Below are 22,959 nucleotides of genomic sequence, written 5' to 3'. Positions count from 1 at the left end.
ACCTTTGGTTTTTAAATACATGGTTACCTCTAGCTCAGAGTTTTATCAAACTTGGTTTTCAACTTTCCGGGTTGTATTTCAATTTTGTTAGGGGGTTGCTTTAATATTGAAAAGACAACATATTGGATTAACACGGGTCAACTCGAGTTAACTATGCAAATCTGTAGCCTAGGTCATCAGACCATGATACCATAAAAAAATCAAAATCAATTATGAATTTCAATTCCTAATCAAACCAATGTTGAAGGATAAAATTGAAAAAAATAATATTAAAACTAAAGTAGAAAAAAAAAAACTGAGTCAACTTGACTTAATTTGTCAAATCCACAACTTCAGTCATGAAATCAGGATAACCCTACAGAAAGTAAATTGAAACAAATTATGAACTATAATTCTCAATTAAATCAATGTTGAACAATAAAATTGAAAAAGATATATTAAAAAAGAGAAAAAAAACGACCCGAGCTAACTTGCCAAACCTGTGACTTAGATCATGAGACCGAGATAATCCAATAAAAATCAAATTATGAAACTCAATTCTAAGGATGAAATTGAAAATAATTCAATTAAAAAAGACTAAAAAAAGGCTAAGTTATCTCAGGTTAACTTGCCAAATTTATAACATGAATCATATGACCGAGATAACCATTAAGTTTGGGTTGGGCTTAGCCTGACCACATGAGGTGGGTTATTGGGCACGAGACTCAAGCCCATGCATGCAAGTTAGACTCAGGACCAGCCCAACCCAATTTGTTAGGGCGTAAGACGGCCAAACAAGCTTCTTTTTTTTTTTTTTTATTAATGTATGGGCCAAACCCAAACCAGCCATGCTGGCTGGGCTTGGTCCAACCCATCCTCCATAGTCATTGTAAATCTACTTTAAAAATATTTTTAAATATAATTATTTATTTTATAAATTATTTTATTAAAATAATATATATATATATATATATATATATATATATATAGAGAGAGAGAGAGAGAGACCATAACCCTCTTAACTTTCTATTTTTTTTAGTTTTTTTCTTAGTTTAAGAATCCTAAATAAAAAACTATGTATATATGTACATGTGTAACATGTAAGGTTAATAAATTTGAGTATAAATTGAAAAAATTGATAAGTTTAGGGATTTAATTAAACATTAAATTAGTTTAATTAATGCAACTAGAAGCTTAATTGAAGAAATATCAAAATTCAGGGTCATTTTAGGTCAAAATTGCAAGAAATTAAATTTCAGGGATCGAAGTAAATAGATGTTGATATTGTAAGGGGGTTAATTGATTTTTCCAAGGGTAATTCCAAAAGAATGAAAGGTTTGAGGAGTTAATTAAGGACTAAATTGATTAAATCTGAAACCAAGGACTATTTTATAAATGATGTAGAAATTCAAGGGTCCAATTGCATTGATATAGTGGCAAAATTAAAAAAATAAAGATTTTCAAAGATAAGAGCTTTATTGCAAGATTTCAAAACTTTAGGGGGCAAATTAAAGATGATCCCATGACCTAAAACAATGTTGTTCAAAGCACTGTTCATTCTCTTCTATAGAGAATAGAGGAAGCCCGTTTAGTGATGCCAATAAAATTAGCTTTAGCCAGACCCAATCCCCTCACCAAAAATCACAGATTGGGTTGTCTCACACAAATAACATGGGTGTTTCAATCCCATTCATCCCCATGATGTGCCTCCAACGCAAGGATAAAGTTAATTACCAACAGTCCAACAATGGCAGGAGTGTTGGTGTTTTTGCTCCACTAAACACGAAGCAAACCCAAGCAGTGGTCATCTTTATCTACAAGATTACCATCCTAAGAGAATAGGAGTATGACCCTATAAAAGCCAGACGACGAGCCAGAACTAAGAACGAGAAAAAAAAAAAAAAAAGAGAACATGAGAGAGGCAGAAAAGGAAGGAACCCAGAAAAAAAAAAAACAGAGTGTAAAAAAAAGAAAACAACAAAAAAGATTTGTGTTGATTTGCCCGATCCAACCATAGAAAAAAAAAACGAGAGAAAATAACAAAAAAAAAAGGAAATAAAGAAAAACACAAAGAGCCAGAGAAGATCCATAAAGCAGAGGAGTAACAAACCCAAAGCAAGGGAGAATGGTGACCAGAGAGAAACAAACAAAATAGAAATGAAAGGGAAGAAAATAGCATTGCCCAACCAGCATCGCCTTACATCTTCATCTCCAACAACAACGATAACAGGTAAGCTTTTTTTTTTTTCCCCTGTTTTGCAATTTTAATTAGTTGTTCACTATGCAAGCATGCATGAATTAATTCTTGCTACTAAAAGACTTGGTCACTGGCTTGGGCCAGTGACCAAGCTTGATAAGCTAGATCAAGCTTGAAAAAAAAAAGGGGAATTGTTGAGACCGGTTGGGTCTGGAACTCAGGCCTATCTAGCCTTTTTTTTTGCTAAGGGTGTGTTTGGAAAACACATCCTTATGCCCTTTTTTTTTTTTTTTTTTTTTTTTATCTTAATATCTAGTTAAATAGGTCTTTTAAGACATCAGAAAACTTTGAAAAAAATTCAAGGGCCTTTTTTAAATTTATTTGTGGTTCTCTCACATGTTCTTTTATGACTTTGCTTAGTATTGGGTTGTAAACTTATATTGTGAAATGCGAATCTAGTATATGACATGATCAAAAGATTAATGTCTTATCCCAATTACAGTAGTGTCGAAGTAATAAATAACTTGGCAAGACCGGGGTCAAACCACATGGAGGTTAACTATATAAATTACAAATAATATATATATTTAATAAAAAAAAGAGTTTATGAGAATTTTATGAGATATTGATGTAAGGATTAAACAAGGATAAAACAATTGTCAAGGTTACAGGATCCAGTAATATTATTAGAAATAAGTATAGTATAAACTCTTTTTATTAATGAATTGGAAACCACACACAAAGGAGGTTCCAATCAGATGATTTATCCTTAATAGTTCATTATAATTTTTTAACATGATCATATTAATTATCTTATTTAAGTAACACCATACTTTTAAATATTGTCAGAAATTCATGATGTTAACTTATGTTAACAACAAATCAAATTCCTTTCATAGCACATGTGTGTTTGGAAAATGTGAAAACTTTGAAATTATTGTGGTTGAGTTTATGAGAATTTTATGAGATATTGATGTAAGGATTAAATAAGGATAAAATAATTGTCAAGGTTAGAGGATCCAGTAATATTATTAGAAATAAGTATAGTATAAACTCTTTTTATTAATGAATTGGAAACCACACACAAAGGAGGTTCCAATCGGATGATTTATCCTTAATAGTTCATTATAATTTTTTAACATGATCATATTAATTATCTTATTTAAGTAACACCATACTTTTAAATATTGTCAGAAATTCATGATGCTAACTTATGTTAACAACAAATCAAATTCCTTTCATAGCGCATGTGTAGGTTATACCATACAGTTAGCTATGAAAGTGCCAAGCATTTGTTGTACCAAGTGTTATACAACAAAAATCTAGATTAACCGTTTAACAAACAAGGTATTAAGAATTAGTAAGATAAAAAGATAAGACATGTTAATAACAAATTTTCTTAGATATAAACATTGAAGCTTATGTTGAGTTTATATTATACATATTCTAACACCATTAGTGAAACCTTTTCACCTTGACATGATGAACTTAGCTAAACATAATGAAGAAAAGAAACATAAATAAACAACATAAGAACATAAATATAGTAAAGGAAATGAAAAGCATAAACAAGAGATTAAGAAAAATATAACATGAAATAAAACTTAAACATTACAAAAATATAAAGAAAAAAATAAAGAGCATGATCTTGATCTAAACAACCAAGATGTCTAAATGCATAGCAAATACCTCCTTTTATAAGCCAAAATTTGGAACTATTGATTTGATGACTAATTGTTGACTGGGTGGCCACAACTTGACTTGGTGACAATCCTTATCTTCTTGTCTGAACAAAACGTTATTGATAACGTCAGAATTTGAACAGACTTAACTCATGAAAGTTCTAGGAAATTGTCTCAGCTTTCCAGAAAAAAAAATTGAGGTCATTTTGACTTCTAGAACTCAATATATGGGTTGAACACTAAACAGTGTCTAGGCTGTAGGACAGATTCAGACTTCTCCGTTATTACTAGAATTTGGACTTGAAAACGGCCTTTTTAAATCTTGGACTCCTCATGAAAGTTTTAGGCATATGTCTTAGCTTTCCATCCATATAGACCATACCTAAATCCAAGGTCTACACCTCCAGATATGACCCAATGACCAAACAGTGTTCTAGTTTGGATTGAACCAGCATCTCTTTTCTAAGTTTGACCCTCTCTTTGTCTTTTAAATTTTAATAGTTAAACTCATCAATCAATCCTTTGATTTATGTAATAGGCCTGTATTTAAGATGAATATTTACCATAAATTAAAGGTATCTTATAATATCAGACTTGTTATTATAAAACATACTTTCATTAAGGAGTTATTGATACTTCAAATGTAAAATGATGATATAAAACCTTGATAAAAATGCACTCTTAAGTATTAATCACTTAGCTAAACATATGAAGAAGAGAAACATAAATAAACTAGATAAGAACATAATTATAATGAAAAGCATAAACAAGAGATTAATGAAAGCAAAACTTAAACATTACAAAAATACAAAGAAAGAAAGCAAGAATATGATCTTGATCTGAAAACCAAGATGCCTAAATGCATGACAAATGCCTCTTTTTATAGGCTAAAATTTGGAACTATTGATTTGATGACTAATTATTGAGTGGGTGGCCACATCTTGACTTGGTGACAATCTTTATCTTCTTTTCTGCAGAAAATGTCATTGCTAACATCAGAATTTAACATATATAGTCTTCATGAAAGTTCTAAGAAATTATCTCAGCTTTCTAATAAAACAAAAATGAGGTTATTTAGACTTTTAGAACTCAAGATATAGGTTGAACATTGAACAGTGTCTGGGTTGTAGGACAAATCCGTACTTCTCTTTTAATGCTAAGATTTGGACTTCCAAATGACATAATTAAGTCTTGGACGCTCATGAATGTTTTAGGCCTATATCTTATCTTTCTAGCTATATAAACCAAACTAAAATCCAAGATCCACAGCTCCAGATATGACCAAATGACTGAATAGTGTTCCAATTTGAATTGAATCGGCATCTCTTTTCTAAGCTTAGCCTTTTCTTTGTCTTTTCACTTTCAATAGTTAATCACATCAATCAATCCTTTGAATTGTGAGATATGTCTGCATTTAAAATGAATATTTACCATAAATTAAAGCTATCTTATATTATCAGACTTGTTATTATAAAACATCCTCTAGTTAAGGAGTTATTGATACTTCAAGTGCAAAATGATGATATAAAACCTTGATAAAAATATATTTTTAAGTACTAATCATACCTCCAACCAACTTATTACTAGTTCCTTGTAATCAAAGCATAGATTATGGGGCTTTTATTGGAAAAAAAACAATATTATGTTATAATGTTTTTCTAAGGTTAACTTCATTAGGTTGAGATTATTATCTTTTTTTATTATTATTTTTTTATAAAACATATACATATAACTTAAAACACAATGCATCTTTAACTCATATAACGAGCTTTCAGCTAATGACTCCTAGACTAGTTGGTCTTAGAGGATTAGGTGTTAAGACATCCCTACGAACTTAATAACTCGGGTTGCCGATATTGATACATAGATAGTGCAATGTTTGATTCCCTTAAGCTTTTCTCCTCAATCCATGTAACAAACACTAGGCTAATAGCTCCCAAATCAGTTGACTTTAGGGTATTAGGTGTTAAAACACCCATTCAGGCTTAATTGCTTAGGTTAGGGAGGCTATGAAACAAAACTTATCTATGTTTTTATTATCATCATTTATTTGTTTTTGTTTTTGTTTGCAAATTTTATATTATCTCTTTCCCTTAGTTGTTACCTTTAACAAAAGAACATAAATAATGTAATAATCCAATGTGCAACACATAATCATATGTTAAAGTGTGTGTGTGAAAATGAAGGTTTAAAAATACTTGTTAAATGAGTATATAAGCAGAATTAAGTGATAACAATACAAGTGTTTGTAAACCTGAATATTTCAAGAAGTATTCTGACAGACCTTGTTAAGAATGTTTACTAAGATATGTATCAAGAGTTAAAAGAATTCCTTTACTCTACCATCCTAGTAACAATAATCTTGCAAATGGTTTATGAAATAGAAAACATAGTTAGTTATTTTTTTTTTTGAAATATCAACCACTACCATTTCCCCCCAACCAAAACGAGACATTGTCCTTAATGTTCTAAGGTAGAAAGATAGAGTATAGAAGGCATCACGTGAAACAACGAACACTGGCAATCTTGAAACACACTTAAATAAATATAAGAAATAACAAAACAAAATAATATATAATTAATAAAACCAAAAGACACATGGTTTCACAAATGAAGGCTCAAATCCAATCTAAGCTTTTTACGGCTTTCCGTAGTTAACAAATTTATGCGACTCATTGAGGGATCAATTACAGGGATGAAAGATTGTAGTTGGTCAATCAATTGTTCAGTAGTAGCAGCAGAAATTATGATTTATCGTGTCAAAGATGTTAGGAATTTCTATTCCACAGCATGATCAAGAAAAGACAACAAATTATCATAAAAACCATTAACATTTAATAGACCTATGGGTTTATGGTGAATGTGCAGTTTGGCCCAAGAGGAAATATGAAAGATCTCTTCCAATGTTCCCAGACCTCCTAGTAAGACAATGAAGGCATCAGCATGGTTAAACATTCTCTCAGCTAGTACGGATAACAAGTCTGATAATATAAGACTTAAGGGAATCAAACATTGCACTAGAGTCAAGTTCCTTTCATAGCACAGGTGTAGGTAATACCATACAGTTAGGCTATGAGAGTGCCAAGCATTTGTTGTATCAAGTGTTATACAACACAAATCTAGATTAACCATTTAACAAGCAAGGTATTAAGAATTAGTGAGATAAAAAGATAAGACATGTTAATATTAAACATTAAGGTCCATGTTGAGTTTACACTATACTTTTTCTTACACCATTGATATAACCTTTTCACCTTGACATAATAAACTTAGCTAAACATAATGAAGAAGAGAAACATAAATAAACAAAATTAGAACATAAATAAGATACAAGTTTACTAAGTAAAGGAAAGGAAATGAAAAGCATAAACAAGATATTAATGAAAGCAAAACTTAAGAATTACAAAAAAATATAAAGAGAGAGAGAGAGAGAGAGAGCAAGAGCAAGTTCTTGATCTGAATAACCAAACTCCTAAATGCATGGAAAATGCCTCCTTTTATAGGCCAAAATTTGAAATTATTGATTTGATGACTAATTGTTAAGTGGGTGGCCAACTCTTGACTTAGTGAAAATCCTTATCTTCTTGTTTGAATAAAACGTCATTGCTAACATCAGAATTGGAACCACCTGTACTCCAGGAAAAAACAATTGAGGTCATTTGAACTTTTAGAACTCTAAATATGGGCTGAACACTGAACAGTGTCTGGGCTACATGACAGATTCAGACTTTCTCCATTGTTGCTATAATTTGGACTTGAAAACAGCCTTTTTAAATCTTGGACTCCACATGAAAGTTGTAGGCCTATGTCATACCGAATCTGTCTAAACAATTCAGGTCATTTGGACATCTAGAACTCGAGATATGACCCAATTACCAAACAGTGTTCCAGTTTGGACTGCACCAACATCTCTTTTCTAAGTTTGGCCTTCTCTTTGTCCTTTCAATTTCAATACTTAAACTCATCAATCAATCCTTTCATTTATGTGATAGGCTTGCATTTAAGATGAACATTTACCATATATTAAAGGTATCTTATATTATTCAGTATGGTATTATAAAACATGTTTTAGTTAAGGAGTTGTTGATACTTCAAGTGCAAAATGATGATATAAAACCTTGATAAAAATGCACTTTTAAGTACTAATCAGTATATATATTATAATAATAATAATAATAATAATAATAATAATAATAATAATAATCTCAACCCAAGGAAGTTTAATCTTAAAAAAACATTAGAACATAATATTGTTTTCTTCCAATAAAAGTCACATTATCTATGTTTTCATATATTAAGCATATAAAAAGAAAGGTTATTAATATCTTGTTTCAACAATATGAAGCAAATATATAAATTTAATGAGAGTTTGTTTATTTTGATAGACTAATGGAAGTTAAATGAAGAATGTCTTGCTTTGTGGAACTTGCAAATTATTTTTTCTATTTTAACGCTTTGATTAATAGGGACTAGTAATAAGCTAGTTGGGGGGTGTGATTAGTACTTAAAAGTACATTTTTATCAAGGTTTTATATCATCATTTTACACTTGAAGTATCAATAACTCCTTAGCTAGAACATGTTTTATAATAACAAGTATGATAATATAAGATAGCTTTAATTTATGGTAAATGCTCATTTTAAATGTAGGCATATCTTACAATTCAAAGGATTGATTGAAGTGATTAACTATTAAAAGTGAAAGACAAAGAAAAGGCTAAGCTTGGAAAAAAAATGTTGATTCAATTTAAATTGGAACACTGTTCAGTCATTGCTCATATTTGGAGCTGTAGATCTTGGATTTTAGTTTGGTTTATGTAGTAACCCATTTTTGGGTCCCTACACAAAAAATAATAAAATCCAAACAAATACAAAAAAAATCAAAAATAAAAAAAAAATATTATCACAAAAATATAACAATGAGAAGAGGATGCTAGAGCACCCTAAAAAAATACTCAAAAATTAATTGAGGATGTTCAAAAATATAAAAATTAAAATTTGACAGCATATCATTGACTGATGAGAGCCCTATTGACAAAGAAAATTCAATTTGAGGAAGAAAAGTCCAAAATCAAAAGTTTATGAACTCAATTAAATTTTATTGGAGGTTTAATTGAATTTATAGAGGTTTTAATTGCAAGAAAAATTAATTTTGGAGTTAATTTGGGCTTTAATTGGAAGAAATTAAAGTTTTGGGTCAAATTATAATTTTTTAGAGTTAATTTGGTCAAATAAGGGCTTAATTGCATAAATATTGAAGTTTGATGGCCAATTAGGGACTTGATTGAAGAAATCTGAAACCAAGGACCAAAATAGAAAAGGTGTGTAAATAGAGGGGTAGGAATTAAAATTGAACCAGGGGCCCAATTGAAGAAATTAGAAGTTTATTGCTCAATTAAGGATCAAATTGCACTAATTCGAGACCAAGGATCAAAGTGAAAAAGGCGGCTAACTTTAGGGCCGCTGTTGGATTTTTGGCAAGGATGTAATTGCATTGTTTTTTAATCAAAATTGCAATTTAGGACTTGATTGAACAAATTACAAATTGAGGACTAATGTGAAATTTAACACATTTTGCCTCCTTTTTCTTTTAAATGAAACAGCGCATTTTGTCTAAAATGGTGGTGTTTCATGCACTGTTTACAAAAAAAAAAAAAAACAAGAGCCCAAAACGATGCCATTTTGAACAGCACTGTAACATTTCTTCTTCCCCTGGACACGCAAGGCAGGGGAGGAAGAAGATTTTTCTTCCCCTATTTTCACCGACTTTCTTCCCCTAAAAAGTATCAAAAAGACACTGACCAAGGACACCCACTTGCCCAAAAGCTTTCCACGTGTTGGACGGACGGTAGCATAGTGGCCGCCCCAACCACGCCCCCCTTGTGTTTGCCTATAAAAACAGGGGAGGAGGAGAAAAAAGACACAAGGGAGCAAGGAGGCCAGAGGACCGACAAAGAAAACAAAAAAAAGAAAAGAAGAAGAGGGAGAATGGTCTAAAGGCCAAAAGAAAAAAAAAAAAAAAAAGAAAGAAAAACAGAGGCAGAAAAAAAGAAGAAAAGAGGAGAGAGAACAGAGAAGGTCAAGAAAGACCAAAAGAAAGAAAAAAAAAAAGACCCAAAGAGGAAGAAAGAACTGAAAAATAAAGAAGAAGAGAGAAAGAGAGGAAAAAAAAAACAAAAACAAAACATAGCAAAAAACAGGGGAGAAGAAGAAGAAGAACCATCACCCCTGCCGCCTCCGTTGTCATTAGCAGTCGCTAGCATCACCGCCTCTCCAGGTAAACACTCTGCCCTCTTTTCTTTTGCTTTCGTTTTTTCCCTCACCATGCAGGACGTGCACGGTGCACATCTCTGCAGGCGAGGTGAAGCTAGTTACTATGCTCATGCACAGTAACCAATCGTGGTGGGCCCATGGATCTTGGGTCTGGTTCAGCCCAGCCCATGCAATTGGGCCGATCCGGCCCATTTCAAAAAAAAAACAAAAAAAAAGTATATTTTTAATATTTGTGATTTTCCCACCTTTTGATTTATTCCTTTTTTACTTAATATCGGTCTGTATTTTATGTCGTTAAAAATACAAAATCCGGTATTAAAATACCTGGTTTTCGTCAAAACTTCCTAAAATACAAAAAATTTGAAGAAAAAAAAAAGAAAAAAAATATTTTTGTGCATATGACCAAGTGTCTCAAAGCTAAAAAATCATATTGTATTTTTCATACAAAAAAAAACAATGTCTTAGCATGCATTATGGCTTTAATAACCAGTTTATTAAAATCAAGAGAACATTGGCCAAATTTTCAAAAAAAACAACAAAAATTTTATTTTGTTTGATTTTAGTATCAGGGATTATGAAGTTATACGTAAAACATATTCCCAATATTAAAAAGGTACCCTTTACGCAAACCAGTCTCCATACCCAATCTCTGAGACCAATTAGGATTCCTAGTAACCAGAATACTAGGTGATGACTCTCAGTCTATATTTTACTGATAAAAGACAAGAATTCCTTGTCTCTACACATTTACCAGGAATTTATCATTCCATGTTTTTCCTTGAGGGTGGACGATTGTCACGACGCCGCACACATGCGACAGTTTATATGGCTAGAAAGCTAAGAAATAGGCTTACAATGTTCATGAAGAGTGAAAGACCCAAATCTACCATTTTCAAATTCAAAGCTTGGCCACAAAAAAGAAGTCGAAATCTATCCTGCAATCCAACCTAAACACTACCCAGAATGTTACCCTTAGCTGGAGTTCCAGAAGGCAAAATGATGTCAAAATTGGTGGGTGGAAAGATAAGACAATTTCCAATAACTTTCATGAGGACCACCTGCTCAAGTTTTGATGTTAGCAATGATATTTCGTCCAGACAAGAGCTTGAGGGTTATCCACCACGTCCACCAGAAGCACTACTCAGTATTTTAGTCATATCTCTATCTGAAGTGATCCAAATGCTCTGAAATGTTGTGGGTGGAAAGAGAAGATGATTTCCAACAACTTTCATGCAAAACACTTTGCCAAATTCTATTTGCATCAATGTCATTTCATCTAGCCAAAATGCTTGAATGCCATTGTTCACCAAGTCCACTAAATCAATAGTTGGCCACTACATCAATAATCAATTACCAAATGAATAGTTCTGAATTTTATCCTATAAAAGAAGGCATTTGTCATTCATTTAGGCATCTTGGTTCTTAGATCAAGATCATGTTCTTGCTTTTTTTGTATTTTTGTAGTGTTTTAGTTTTATTTCATGTTATAGTAGTTTCTTGTTTATGTTTTTCATTTCCTTTACTATACTTAGTTAACTATGTTCTTATCTTGTTTATTTATGTTCTTCTTCTTCATAATGTTTAGCTAAGTTTATCATGTCAATGTGAAAATGTTTCATTAATGGTGTTAAAATAAGTATAATATAAACTCAATATGGACTTAAATGTTTATATTCAAGAAATTTTGATATTAACATGTCTTATCTTTTTATCTTATCAATCCTTAATACCTAGCTTGTTAAATGGTTAATCTATATTTATGTTGTATAACACTTGGTATCAAATGCTTGATCATTTATAGTCTTTAGCCGACATCGTTGCTATGAGAGGAACTTGATTTGTTGTCAACATAAGTTAGCATCATGAATACCTGATAAAATTTATAAGTATGATGTTATGTAAATAAGATGATTAATATGATCATGTTGATAATTTATAAAGAGTTTATACTTTACTTATCTCTAATACTATTAGTGGATTCTCTAACCTTAATAATTATTTTTATCATTATTTAATCTCATATTAATCTCACATCTCAAATATCTCTTTAACTCTTTGTTAAATTATATTTATTATTTATAATTTATAGTTGACCTCCCTGTGAATCAATAATCCACATACACAATCAAGGCTTAATCTATGGTCCAACCATCCTAGATCTTTTCCATGAGCAACACAAATCACCTTCCATTACACAATCCATAATCAATCACACTAAATATATTTCACAATAAAGAACATAATTAAGAATATAAGAAACACTATAAACTAGTTACATGCATTTTTAATTTAATAAATAGAAATAATTATCATGTTAAATTTCAAACCTAATAAAAGAGATTCAATAGTTAAATTACATTGATCTTAATACTAGTTTAGTTTACAATACAAACATTTATCACAAAATTATATTACAAAGAGAATTCAACCTATCAATAATTACATCATAATTAGCTAAACAAAATGAAATACTATAAATAATTTATTGCTCGACTTGGGTCTATGATGAACCTAAAATCAATTCATTATACAATATAAGCACATAATTCAGCAATTGATATAACAAAGCATATAAACCTCCATTTTTATTTCATTAATCCAAAATCAACACTTCAAAAATAAATGTGTCATCTCTCTTTACTTATCAACTTTTTTATTCCACCTAAATAATCCATAAATAACCTAGCAAGTTAATCAACTAACACCTCTAGCTTCGCTATAGATAGCTTGTCAAATTAAGTATCTTGAAAGTTAAGCTCTAGATAACTATTTAAATTTTATATTCTAGCAGTCAATCACATTAACTATACTAACTCCGCTCTAGACAGCTAGTCAATTTAAGTATCCCAACAGTCAATCAAATTAATGTTACTAGCTCTGCTCTGGACAGCTAGCAAAATAAAGTGTCTCGACAGTTAATTACTTTGACATCATTAGCTCCACTCTAGATAGCTAGTCAAGTTAAACATCTCGGCCATCAATTTCACTAATGTCACTAGCTTCACTTAAGATAGCTAATGAAATCAATCATTTCTTAGTATTAATATTTTTATAAATAAATGCATATTTTTAGAAATTTACACTTCTAAAGAATTATGAAATCTTTTAAGCAAAAAAAATACATGGCACCTACCTAAAGCTTGTGCTAGTCTGCTTCTCCATGCTGCTATCCTGATTTGGCAGCCTTTCTTATATGATCAAGGTCTCAAATATCATTAACATTTCAACCATTTTAAGAATTTCATTCCAATTATATACACACTTTTTATGTTCATACTCATTTTTATAGGTTCAATTGTTAAAACCGTCAGTTCAATAACAATTTTAAGAACATATAAAGCAAGCAAACTTTAGATGCCCCCCCTACAAGAACTTTTAACCAGACCTATCTCTTAAGCTACCAAAGGTTCCTTTCTAAATTATATAAAATTTTCTTTTAACAAAATTCTTTACATTAGTTTAAATTAAGAAAATATAAACCTCACTTTTACTATTATGTGGCCAAAATCACCACCGAAAAGGAGACATGAATTTCTTCCAAATTTTCTTTTAAAATTCTTATTACTCAACCTTAAACATTTCACTTGACACAACTCAACCCAATTTTCATAGCAACTAAGTCAACAAAGTCCAATCCTTTTTTATTTGTTTAAGCCGAGACTTTCTACCAAGGAAAATATGTTTTTTTTTTTCTAGTTCTCATGCGATTTAATTTCATGCCCAATAATCAAACACAATATATAACATAATCAAACACATATTCCATGTCAATTTGAATTAACAAATTCAAACCCTCCTATACACTAAGTTGGTTGAATATCACACATAAAAAAGGCATGGATTTTTCTTCAAATTTTATTTTCAACTTCACATTAGCTTTTCATTTTATACTTAACCTAACATAACTCAATTCAAATTTCATAACAATTAAACCAATCAAATTCATTATTCCTGTAATATACACGTAGGCTGAAACTTTACACCAAATAAGGAACATGATTTTCTTCAAATTTTTCACAATTCTCATGTTACCCGTTAGTTTTTCATATCTAAGAACATAATTCCAAAAAAAAAATTACCATTACAAACAATTCAACCTATATAACCCAACATTCCACAATATACATACAACACAATAAACTTCAAAACATACTAGAATTGAAATGAATCATGATAGGGGTGGTTCTTACCTCTTAATAACAAGAAATCAAGAAGAAATTGTAAGAAAATAAATCTAATTTTCTTCACCTTATGCTCGTACTCCCAATTCCACTCTTTTCCAAGCTTAAAGCCCTTTTTAAACTTTGCAAATCTTCTTTAATTCATCAAAAACTCCTTGTAATTCATTAATATGCTTCTAATGTTGAACTTAACTAGCCCGCCATTATGAAATAATTAGACCCATGTTTTAGATGAATCAAGTCTCTCTTGCACATAGATTAAATTGATTAAGGTTTAATCATTGTTTGTTGAAGATGATGAATTTAAATTAGAAAACTATTGAGGTATCTTTATCCACTTTGACTTTAGAGGATGAAGAGATTTATTATGATGGTGATGATGAACTTGGTGAAAATGATCATTTATTGGAATGCGCAGTTGATGATTTTCTTTACATACCACTCTACAAGATCAAACATTCTTATTTTATATTAATGATAGAAATTATACTTGATTTATGCTTTGTTTTGTATTAAAATCTTTACTTTCTCAACATTAAATTACTTTTAATTTAAAGTTGTCTTTAATCTTAACTCTTGGCTATTTAAGAGTGTTTTAAATTTTAAAATTATATTTAAATACATATATTTGTATTATATAATTTATATTTAATTTATTTTTATATTGAACTAGGTATTTTTATGCTTCGTGATTATAAAGTAATTTTTTCAGACTTTTAATGCTGGATTGCACGAAGCATTCAAGATTGGAGATGCTATTGGCACTGTGTTGAAAAGGGGATTAAATGTTGTATCTATTGTCATGTAAATGTTTAATTTCCTCACCATAATCCTCTCGAACAATCAGGACACAGCATTTATTCACACGCATTTCCAGTAACTTTACAGCACTTTGTCCACTATTATGCCACTCATAACGACACATTGCCCACTTTTCTTCCCTCCACAGACCTTTTGAATCCATGCTTCACCAACCAATTTCAACTTTCTGTTTCTTTTTCTAGCTGCAGTGTTTCTTCTTGCTTTGCAGCTCCTGCACATTCATACACTAACATGCACTTTTGTGTGATTGTTCCTTTCATTTCATCTTATTTTACATCATCTTATTCACAATTTACACTTATAAATAACAACATACTCCCATATGGAGGTTTATTTACCAACTAATATGGAGGGATGAGATCTACAGCTACCATAAACCCGTCCTTGGGAGCATGAAACTAATCTTCCTCCTAACATTTGACTCAAACATGTGTTCAGTGAAATCACACGCTCTTCACTTTACTCTAAATTGCCACGCATCATTGCTTGAATCAGAACTCAGACACATTATAGAAGGAAAAAAGTGTTTCAAGCTGAGCACCACCAAATTCGTTTCCATCATCAGCTAACATTGATAAAGAGCCAAAGCCTAAGTGAGCTAGCACCCATTGAAGAGGGCAACTTGTAGTAACTATTAAACAATAATTCATTTGGTCAATAAAGAAAATATTCAATTGAAAGAACGAAAATGTTCTCTTTTTTTCTTTTTCTTTTTTGTATAAGCAGAGAAGGAGAGGGTATAATTAAAAGGAAAACATGCAGACTTGTATTAGTACGCTACTGGGGCACAATATTTTACATTTTAGCACATAAATTGTTATACATTTCCACAATTTTCTGGTGAGAAGAAATCAGTAAGTGTAGAACTCCAGAAGTTAGTCACACCTGCTTCAAATCAGGCCAGGAGATGCGCACCAAATGTTGAGGTTTTGCCTCGTGTACAATGGTGAGCTTTCTGGTCCAATGGAAGCAAACATTGCAGAACCTAAGAAAATGCACGAATATTGATTGAACAAATTCTGAAATTGGGATACATTGTATGAGAAAATTGAAATAAGGTACAAGTTAATACCATCAGGCTGAGCTGTGCAGATTGCACAAAGGGGAAACATGGGGGTTTAACCTTCTAGAGCATATGTCTGGACCTGCAATCCATAAGCAAAAAATAAAACAAAAATAAGTACTGAGGGGAAAGGCCAATGGACATGAACATTCTAAGGCACCAGACAAACCACCAACTTTGCATTGAGTGAAGTCAATTGTATCATTTATTCTACAGAAAAACACTTGAGAAACCAAGGCTAGCTCAATAGGCAATAAAAATATCATCCAAATAGAACTAGTTGACCTAGCACATTTTCCACTGCATGGCAACCCTTGTTCCTATTTCCATGAGGTAAACAATAATGTCCGAGCAAGACAACATGAACCACCCAGATCTTTTGGGAAAAGCTCAAGCAGCTACCTAAACCCAATCCCAATTTGCATTAAAATGATGTCTAATGGTAAAAACTTCAAATTAGTCATTTGATACTTAATAGACCAGAGGTGCTGAAAATGAGTGCACGGGGAAAAAAATTAGGCAAAATGCTCCAGAAGATTGATAACCCCTAGTAATTTCCATGATTAACAGATTTCTTTTACATCCTTTTTTCCCTTTTTACATTTGACATGAAATAAAAGTGCTTTCTTTTTATTCGATGTGCAACTGCACTAGTGCTCGTTTCTGTGATCCAGGTAAGATTTATAAATGGAAGCATGCATAAAGGGAACTGAACCCTGGCATCTTCTAATCAATAGAAGGACAAAATAGAAAAATGAAAATAAAAGAAAATAAAGCAACCTTTCATTTTATTCTACCTCAGTCAAGTTCTCTTCAGGAAAGTGATTTGGTCTGGTACAATTAACACCATGGACACCATCATACTTGAGGACTCTAAGTTTCCCTTCCTGTAGTTTACCGAAAACTGTTATGCAGTTCAAAAGTATAGATTAATAAGATGAACATGATCAAAGAAAGGTGCACACCTTGGTTCCATAGACAAGACCTCCTCCGGCAAAGGGATGAAAACAAGCAACATTGACCTCATCCTCCGCGCTAGGAAGCACTCTCACAAGTTCCATATCCGAAACTCTGTAAACCTAATTGACAGAAACAGAGGACTAGAGTTGCAAGACTGACATGCCAAATTCCAGAGACAGTTACAGTATGAAATACAGGTAGGATATAAACCCTTGCTGCTAAACATAATAAGTTCACTATTTATGTTTTTTCCAAATAATATTTCTTTTCCAGAATAAAAACCATCATTTCAATAATAGTGACAATTGCAACCATGACTCTGGGTATTAATTGGGAAGTATATAACCCATTGGCCATAACATCTTTGCACATTTATGCTCAAAGAAACCTTTTTCCAGTAGTACAAACTCCAAGTTTCCGTCTAGTATTAGCACAATCACCTGCAGACCTTTCTATTCAAAATTCATTCCTTCATCAATCATATAGAAAAACTATCTCACTCAACTCACTGTCAGCACATCACAAACTATGTTTGCTAGAGCAACAATTTTCTGCTTCATAGGAAAGCCACCTCAATTAATTCCACTCTTGCCAGTGCAACAATTGTGAAAGCATGACAACGTTAGCAAATAAAGCAGAGAGCAGCACATCACAAACTATGTTTGCTAGAGCAACAATTTTCTGCTTTATAGGAAAGCCACCTCAATTAATTCCACTCTTGCCAGTGCAACAATTGTGAAAGCATGACAACATTAGCAAATAAAGCAGAGAGATGGATTGCTTTTACATGAATGAAGCATAAATCCATAAAGAAATGGACACCTTATCACAAAATAACAATCACCCAACAGAAAATTCTCAAGTAAAAGGGAATCAAGAATAAGGACAAAAGGCAGGGAAAGAAAATGAACTTTATACCTCCAGAACTGTATAAATAGGTGTTGTTGTTTCCCCATCAATGACAATGCTTTTTAGAAGGGAGCCATGACGTCGACCATAAGCCAGTAATATGTGCTCCGACATTGGTGAGAACTGCACATGGCATGAAATACAAAGCACAGTAATATCAACCAACAAGGAAATGTTAGTAAGCAAGCAAACATCTATGACCTTCACCATCTACACCAACATAATTATAAATCCAAACAAATAAGATAAACATATTCAAACTGGTATTTAAAAGAAAAAAAAAAGTATACCAGGACCAGATATTCTAGTATTTGCAACTTAAGTATCTTAAAAATATTATATCTGAATCGCAACATCTATATCTCAGAGCATCATGTCCGAAGGGTTCTCTTTCTTCCTTTATCAGGGAAAAAATAAAAGAGCAATTGAGGATCTCAGAAGCCTAGAACATTAAATGAGTCCTCTCAGGGATTCCAGACCCCAAAGAAACTAATGACAACAATGACAAAAAGATGTTGCCATAAATAATAGACCATGAATTACAGTTCAAAAGCCCTTTTGTTACCAGTTTAGCCAAATGCACTTAACACCATAAGGAAGAGCACACAATGAATTACAATTCAAAAGTCCTCCTTTTGTTGCCAGTTTAGCCAAATGTGCTTAATACCACAAAGGAGAGCATCAGCATATCCTTTACAAGCTAAATGCAATTGAATGTTGAGAATTCACATGAAAAATGGAGGGAGAACTAACAAGCAGTCAATCAGCAGAGTACAGGTAAGTTTTGACCTTATTATGCTAACTATATGATAACCCATCAATAGGCCAAAAGATTTTGCATCTCAATGCAAAGACAAAGGCCTGCTTGTAATTGAAGAAGACCGGTAAATATGAAAACAGATACATCATACATGTTCCTTTATTCTATGAAAGATCACTGACCTGGATTGAAGTCAAACAATGAGCAGCTCTAATTGCACGTGACACAAGCACTGAACCAAAGCTGTATAAACAGAAAAGCCACTTTGATAGATAAGACAATCATTCATCTGGATTAAAGAACAAGAAAGAATAAAGTGCATTGTAAAAGTTGGATAGAATTTTACGTTGCCTCCTCCAGGGAATATATGCGAAGCTCGTACACTACTTGGTGTGCTGATATTGGGTGTCTAGTAGGGGAAGTAGCAGCCCCAGCATCTTGATGGACTAGCGTTTGTAAACCGGGATCAGCTTCCATATGGGGCAGCATACAAGCAACACAGGCAGCTAAATATCTTCCGCATGGTGAAAAATGAGCGCCCATTTCACTGAAAAAACAATAGCAGACAGAGAGACACAAAGTGAACATTGAAAGGTCAGCCAAAATATATTAATAAAATGCAAATCCAAAAGATGACCAAGCTGTCCACTATGACTTAAGAAAAAATTTAAGTGATGTGGTTATAATATAGAGTTCACTGAACATAAAGCAGCAATAAAAACGCCTCATCCTTGCTGGAGCAAGCAAAGAATATACTAAAAAATCAACAAATTAATACTTTCTTTTTGGTCAAAATAATTTAAATTCTATCATGCTGATTAATTAAGTAAACACCAAATTTCATAGGAAAAGGAAAAATTACAGCCTTCAGCATACCTACAAAGGACAGCATGAGGTATGGTTAAGCGACATTTGTCAGCATTAAGTGGAGCGCAAGGATGTTTTATGTCATGAGACCACACTCTAAGCTTTACAGTGCATGGTAACTCTGCAGCAGCTGCAGCTTCCAATGACGTGGCAATCTCAGACTGGATTCTATTAAATATGGGCTGATTATCACTACCTTCATGTTGCATATTAATGGGAGCCATACTTTCCCCGAATTCAGGCACAAAGAACCGGGAGCGTGAAATGCGATGCCGAGAGCCAGATCTCCCAGAGACCCCGGATATGCTGGTGCTGCCGGGCATTGCCAAAGAAGCCACTGCAGCTTCCACATTCTGAGTAGATAGATAAGATGTCAGTGAGGAAGGACCAATATATTGGGCTGTACGCTCACGACTACCACTACTAAGAGGAACTGTCGAGGGTCCACCAGCTTGGCTCTGACCCATTAACCATCCCTGCAAAAAGGGTAACTCCCACCACGTGGAGTGTCTAGAGGGTAGAATCTGCTGAAGTTGCCCAAAATCAGTGGACTGCTGCCTAATTGAAGTATTTGCAGGTACTCCATCCATTGCACTATTACCAACATCAAGCATCTCTAGATGAGCTGATTTTCCTTGAGGGTTCCCCCCTACAGGCGGCATTTCATCAGTCTCCATCGCGTCTTCTCTGGTGTTAGAAACTCCGCCTCCCATTCCAGAAGGGAAAGAATTATTTACTATACCTTCTGCACTGGTATGTGAACTAGAAGGGACTGCAGGAAATGTCTCCATGGGAGACACTAAGGGAACATATCTGTCTGTTGCATTTGTATCCATTTGAAGCTGCATTGAAGTAGAGGACTCCACTTGCATTGTACTTGAAGTGACAAGTCTATTAGCATCTATTCTACTATCATCTAAAGAAAATGAAGGCACGAACAAGAAAGGCAAGGACACAAGTGGTAGTTCAGAAGCCAAGCTAACACAATCACCAGACTGACCATTTGTGACAAAAACAGCAGGAGGAGGATATCTCAGGTAACCTGGAGATGTTGCCCGTGTCATAGAAGAATCTGAAGAGTCAAGATCATTGACCTGCATATCAGTCCAAAAATGTAATCTACACGATAGAATGAGTAAGTAATCAAATAAATGACCTTTGGGTTATTCACCTCAGCAGTCAAGAGAAATGGAGCACCATGCGGGTGAAAATGCACTGCTCGAAGAGAGCGCCTAGTCTTCAATACAATAGTTGGTGAAGACGCCTCCCCTCTCTTATTGTAGTGCCATATGTACAACTGACACATGAGATTAAATGCCAATGCTATGTTAAACTATATATTCAATGCAACACATGCCTTTCAAGTAATGAGAAGAAAAAAGTTTGTGTAAGTTGAGCGATATTAAAGTAATATTCAATACCTTGTGACCTGATGCAACAGCAAGCAATTCTCCTTCTGCATGGAAAGCAATGGAAGCAATAGGACGATCTGTGAGGGGAAACAAATTCACCAGGTCATACACGCTCAACAACTACAGAAAAAGAAAACTGCATAAAAATAATCAATGTGTAGAACTGAACTTACAGAAATCACGGGATCCTATACACTCTGATGTGTTTGCATCCCATAAGCGAACTTCATGATCCAAGCTTCCACTTGCAAGAATTTCCGGATGCAGTGGGTGGAACCTGACCTATAAAATTAGGGTCTTTAATATGGAAAAGATAACTTAAAGGTTGTTCATTTTCAAGAAAAGGCACTTGATTTGAGCTGAAAAGCAGGGTTAATAGCTTTAAATGGGGAGAAAAGGAAAGAGAAGGGAGATCAACAACAAAACTGTGATTGTACATGAAAGATAATGGGAAATGGTTGTAAAACAGAAAGGAAAGGGAAGCAGTCGCCCTTGAGAAAATGCAGTTTTTGTAATTGAAAAATTGTAGACAGGTAGACTGCTATAGTACTAAATGAGTATACCGCAGAAAGAAGTTATAATGCCCTAACCGAAAAAATCAGCATGTTCACTGAATATATTCTATTCCCATTACTTTTTAGGAAGACATCTCAGTGGAGCAGGATTAAAAAAAGAAAGTGTTAGAATTTAAATTTTGAATTTATGCCAAATAATTGCGTCAAATTTATCCATTCTCCATTTATACGTAGCTGGCCAGAATTAAAAAATATAAAGAAAATTAGCGATCCTTGCAAAAAACCAAATTCCAACCTACCACCCAAGGCGTCCTCCGATGACCCATCAACACCTTTAAGCAGATTCCAGTTTGGCAATTGATTATCTTCACTGTGTGATCACCACTGCATAAAAAGAGAGAGAGAGAGAGAGAGAGAAGTGAGTACAACTTCCAGTTGGTGCAGGCATGACCAGGAAAAGACCAGAGTAGGAAGACTTGCTGCGTAGAAGCGAGTGTTTTTCCATCAGGACTAAATGCTGCTGCTATAGTCGACCTCGGAGGAGGCACCAGTGGGCAATACTGCGCCGATAGATGCCGCAACGACTCAGCCTCAGCCCTAAAACATGAGCAAACAAACTCAGAACACGATGCAAGCAGCCCACGAAGAGAGCTTAAAAGCAGCGCAATTACCATGAAATAAGACCGCGTTTTGCATCTCTAGCTGGTTCAGTTTTCGGCACCGATGAAGAATTATAATTCCATTGCGAAGCTTCTCCCCACCGCCTTTTTGGCGTGTGTTTAGTTCGAGGACAAATCTCTCTCTGCACTAACAAACACAAGGCGTTTCTACCACTGAAACATATAAGAAAAAATCAGAACCAAAATATAATCAATTTTAAGTAAATTCTAGCTAGCTCTCTCGTAAAGAGTCAAAATTAACCACTCGTTATGAATCTGTGAATAGAAATATAAGAGTTTGTTAATCAGAAATTAAACCTAAGAAGAGGAGGATTGGAAGAGACGGGAGGATTGAGGGGAGGATTTCGATCCAGCGGCAAGGAAACTGGGGTCATTTCCTTGTTTGCGCAATGAAGGGTTCACATGGAGAGGGGATTTCGAATGAAGCAGCTGCAATGGTGTGGAGGAGAAACCCTAATTCATTGATTGATAGATTTGAATTTGAATTTGCTGTGGAGGGGTGAAAGAGGGAGGGAGGGAGGGTAATGTTATGGGTGTTGGATTTTATTGTTGGACATAACCTAGTAAGAGAAGAGAGAAGAGAGAGAGAGAGAGGAAGGTGAATAATAAAATGTGTGCGCCTATGGCCTCAGAGGGAGAGAGAGAGAGAGAGAGAGATGT

At 33.4% G+C, this 22,959-nt stretch overlaps 1 protein-coding gene across 4 annotated transcripts; it reads right to left on the bottom strand.

The window, feature by feature from the left end:
• Positions 1-15,876: 15,876 nt before the first annotated feature.
• LOC118039653 (uncharacterized) lies at positions 15,877-22,959 on the bottom strand. 4 transcript variants are annotated; one of them, XR_004685955.2, is made up of 15 exons: positions 22,597-22,959; positions 22,291-22,452; positions 22,100-22,216; positions 21,919-22,003; positions 21,278-21,386; positions 21,114-21,181; positions 20,864-20,989; positions 19,702-20,786; positions 19,172-19,372; positions 19,008-19,068; positions 18,075-18,188; positions 17,162-17,275; positions 16,977-17,083; positions 16,206-16,278; positions 15,877-16,118 (listed from the first exon to the last, which is right to left on the bottom strand). XR_004685955.2 is itself a non-coding variant. In XM_073404497.1 (15 exons), the coding sequence occupies exons 1-14, from the start codon at positions 22,671-22,673 to the stop codon at positions 16,252-16,254; spliced, it is 2,436 nt and encodes an 811-aa protein (XP_073260598.1). In that variant the 5' UTR covers positions 22,674-22,959; the 3' UTR covers positions 15,877-16,088; positions 16,206-16,251. The 4 variants fall into 4 exon arrangements, 2 of the variants coding, with proteins under 2 accessions (XP_073260598.1, XP_034902306.1); XR_012167902.1 differs by having other exon boundaries at positions 15,877-16,088; XM_073404497.1 differs by having other exon boundaries at positions 15,877-16,088; positions 16,994-17,083.

The sequence above is a fragment of the Populus alba genome, chromosome 14 (genome assembly GCF_005239225.2).
Source record: "Populus alba chromosome 14, ASM523922v2, whole genome shotgun sequence".
Classification (NCBI taxonomy): Eukaryota; Viridiplantae; Streptophyta; class Magnoliopsida; order Malpighiales; family Salicaceae; genus Populus; species Populus alba.
Note: the sequence above shows the minus strand (reverse complement) of the source record. Positions and strands in the feature narration are given on the sequence as shown.

What these genes read in the sequence shown, in the direction of transcription:
- LOC118039653 (XM_073404497.1), bottom strand. Translation starts at nt 22,673, where the DNA reads ATGACCCCAGTTTCCTTGCCGCTGGATCGAAATCCTCCCCTCAATCCT. An exon ending in ATCGGAGGACGCCTTGGGTG is followed by an intron (nt 21,387 to 21,918) that starts GTAGGTTGGAAT and finishes CTAATTTTATAG; the next exon opens with GTCAGGTTCCACCCACTGCA. An exon ending in TATTCCCTGGAGGAGGCAAC is followed by an intron (nt 19,069 to 19,171) that starts GTAAAATTCTAT and finishes CTGTTTATACAG; the next exon opens with CTTTGGTTCAGTGCTTGTGT.